General features: G+C 20.6%; 1 protein-coding gene across 1 annotated transcript in view; it reads left to right on the forward strand.

The window, feature by feature from the left end:
• Positions 1-288: 288 nt before the first annotated feature.
• The window catches only part of PRSY57_0916400 (hypothetical protein), a gene marked incomplete at both ends in the record, with an annotated part of 6,161 nt that continues 4,083 nt past the window's right edge, over positions 289-2,366 (forward strand). Inside the window, one exon of the mRNA XM_020114794.1 lies at positions 289-2,270. Within this exon, the coding sequence (XP_019970494.1) occupies positions 289-2,270 (1,982 nt within the window).

Below are 2,366 nucleotides of genomic sequence, written 5' to 3' on the forward strand. Positions count from 1 at the left end.
CATTAATTTAGGGACATAAATAAATAGAACAGTTATATATATATATATATATATATGCGTTAAAAGGTAAAAAATATTTTATCATATTTTTGATCATTTTGGATATATGTTAAATAAAAAATGTCATCTTTTCCATTCGGTGAAACAAAACAATATATATATATATATATATATATATAAATATATATATTTTTTTTTCTTCAGTTCAAATATGTAAATTATAATTTTAATATATTCATTTTATTTATTTATTTTTTTTTTCTTTATAATGTTGTTGGGTTTAAAAATATGTCGTATTTATATATGTGTATATATTTTTTTCTTTTCCTTTTTATAATAACATCATGTAATAATAATAATAATAATAATAATAAATATTACAAGATAAATGATAAGAAAAATGAAAAAAGAAATAACACGTCTTATAATTATAATTCGTCGTTCAATACTAATGTGTCTATATACATGGACAAGGATTATGAATATTTAGTACATACTTCTGAAAAGAATAATAGATTAATATGTGTAAAAAAAGAATATAATGATTTGATATATTATACTCATGATAACGATTGTGATCCTCAAAATACATTTAGCTTTTCTTTTAATTCTACATTTAAATTCGATGATCATTTTTATATGACATATAAAAAAAATAAGGAATCATTTATTGAAATGAATATAACACCTTCGTTAGCTATAGGTTCATGTATTAATTGTTTATTCCTTGATGAAATGAATCTTCTTAGTATATATGGATACACATTTATATATAATAAGTCCAATGAATATGAATATAAAAATTATTATAAAAAAATTATTGATTTATATCATAATAATTCAGAAGAATATTCCAACGATTCTGATGTCCTTTGGAATATTCCTGTAGTAATTAATATGATAAAGGCGGATGTTGACAAAAAAAAAAAAAAAAATAATAAAAACACGCATCATTTGGATTCTTATAATTACAATAAGGATCATAAAGATATGGACAAATATAATAAGCGAATTTATCGTAATAGTTTGGGGTTAGCTGCTACAACATTTGGAGATGTGCGAAATGGATTAACAAAAGATAAATGGTCACATAGAAATAAAATTATTTCAAAAGTTGAATCTGAACCTAATAATAGTTATACAAACTATGATGATATTCATTTATATTATAATAATTCTCAAGGAAATGATAACTTTCAAGGCCATCATAAATGTGGAGGAAATTTTTCCCATGAACAGGAACATAACCCTAAAGAGAATTTACCTTTTTACTATTACGAAAATTCAATACTAACAAAATTCTTGAAAGAAAATAGAATACATTATGCATATGATGAAATTGGTAAGGATAAAACTGTCAACCCTAATATGAGTGGGAATTCGGACATATATAATAATAGTCCTATAAAAATGGTTGACCGTTTTTTTATGAACCTAAAGGTTATGGAAGAAAATAAAGAAGATGAAAAAAAGGAACATAAAAATGTTAACAATAATAATAATAAGAATGCTGATGATAATAATAATGATCATAATAATAATAATAATAATAATAATATGAATAATCATAATAAGGGAAACGAAAAAAGAATATTCGAAAATTTAAAAAATATAATATATAAAGAAAATGAATGTAAAATATTTAAAGATGATTTCAATAATAACCCTAAAGTGTGGACAAATATTTTTTTTACAAATTCGTTTACAAACGTTAATATATTATCTCATATTGATAAGTATAATGGAACATATGCTGATTTAAAATATTTTTCTTTTCATGATACTTATAAAAAAAAAAAGTTAAATGATTTTCTCAATATAACTTTCGATATAAACAATAAAGAATATTTAAGAAATAATAATGTATATATAATAATAGCTAATGATGAAATAAAATATATTAACCATTTAATATTTTGTTCTGATATTATATCTATTGCCGATCCGCTTATTACATATATTTATAATTATAATTTAAGAAAATCATATGAGCAAATAAAAAATAAATATATATCTGATGTTCAAGATAATAAAGTATTTTTAATTAAAGTTTTTTATTATGAACAACAAATATTATTCTTTCTAATAGATTATATTGTAGGAATGGACGACCCTATGAAATTATCAATCCCTTTCTTTTATCTGGTTTCCCAAAATTATTTCACTTTGTATACTCACTTCTTTATGAAGGACAATTTGATTGGATGGATACGTGAGAGTAAAATATTGTATGTCAAGACAATGAACAAAATATTTTCCTACATAAAAGAGTAATAAAAAAAAAAAAAATAATAAATAATATAAATAAATAAATATATATATATATATATATGCATATATATATATATATACATATTTGATTTGTT

The sequence above is a fragment of the Plasmodium reichenowi genome, chromosome 9 (assembly GCF_001601855.1).
Source record: "Plasmodium reichenowi strain SY57 chromosome 9, whole genome shotgun sequence".
Taxonomy (NCBI): Eukaryota; Apicomplexa; class Aconoidasida; order Haemosporida; family Plasmodiidae; genus Plasmodium; species Plasmodium reichenowi.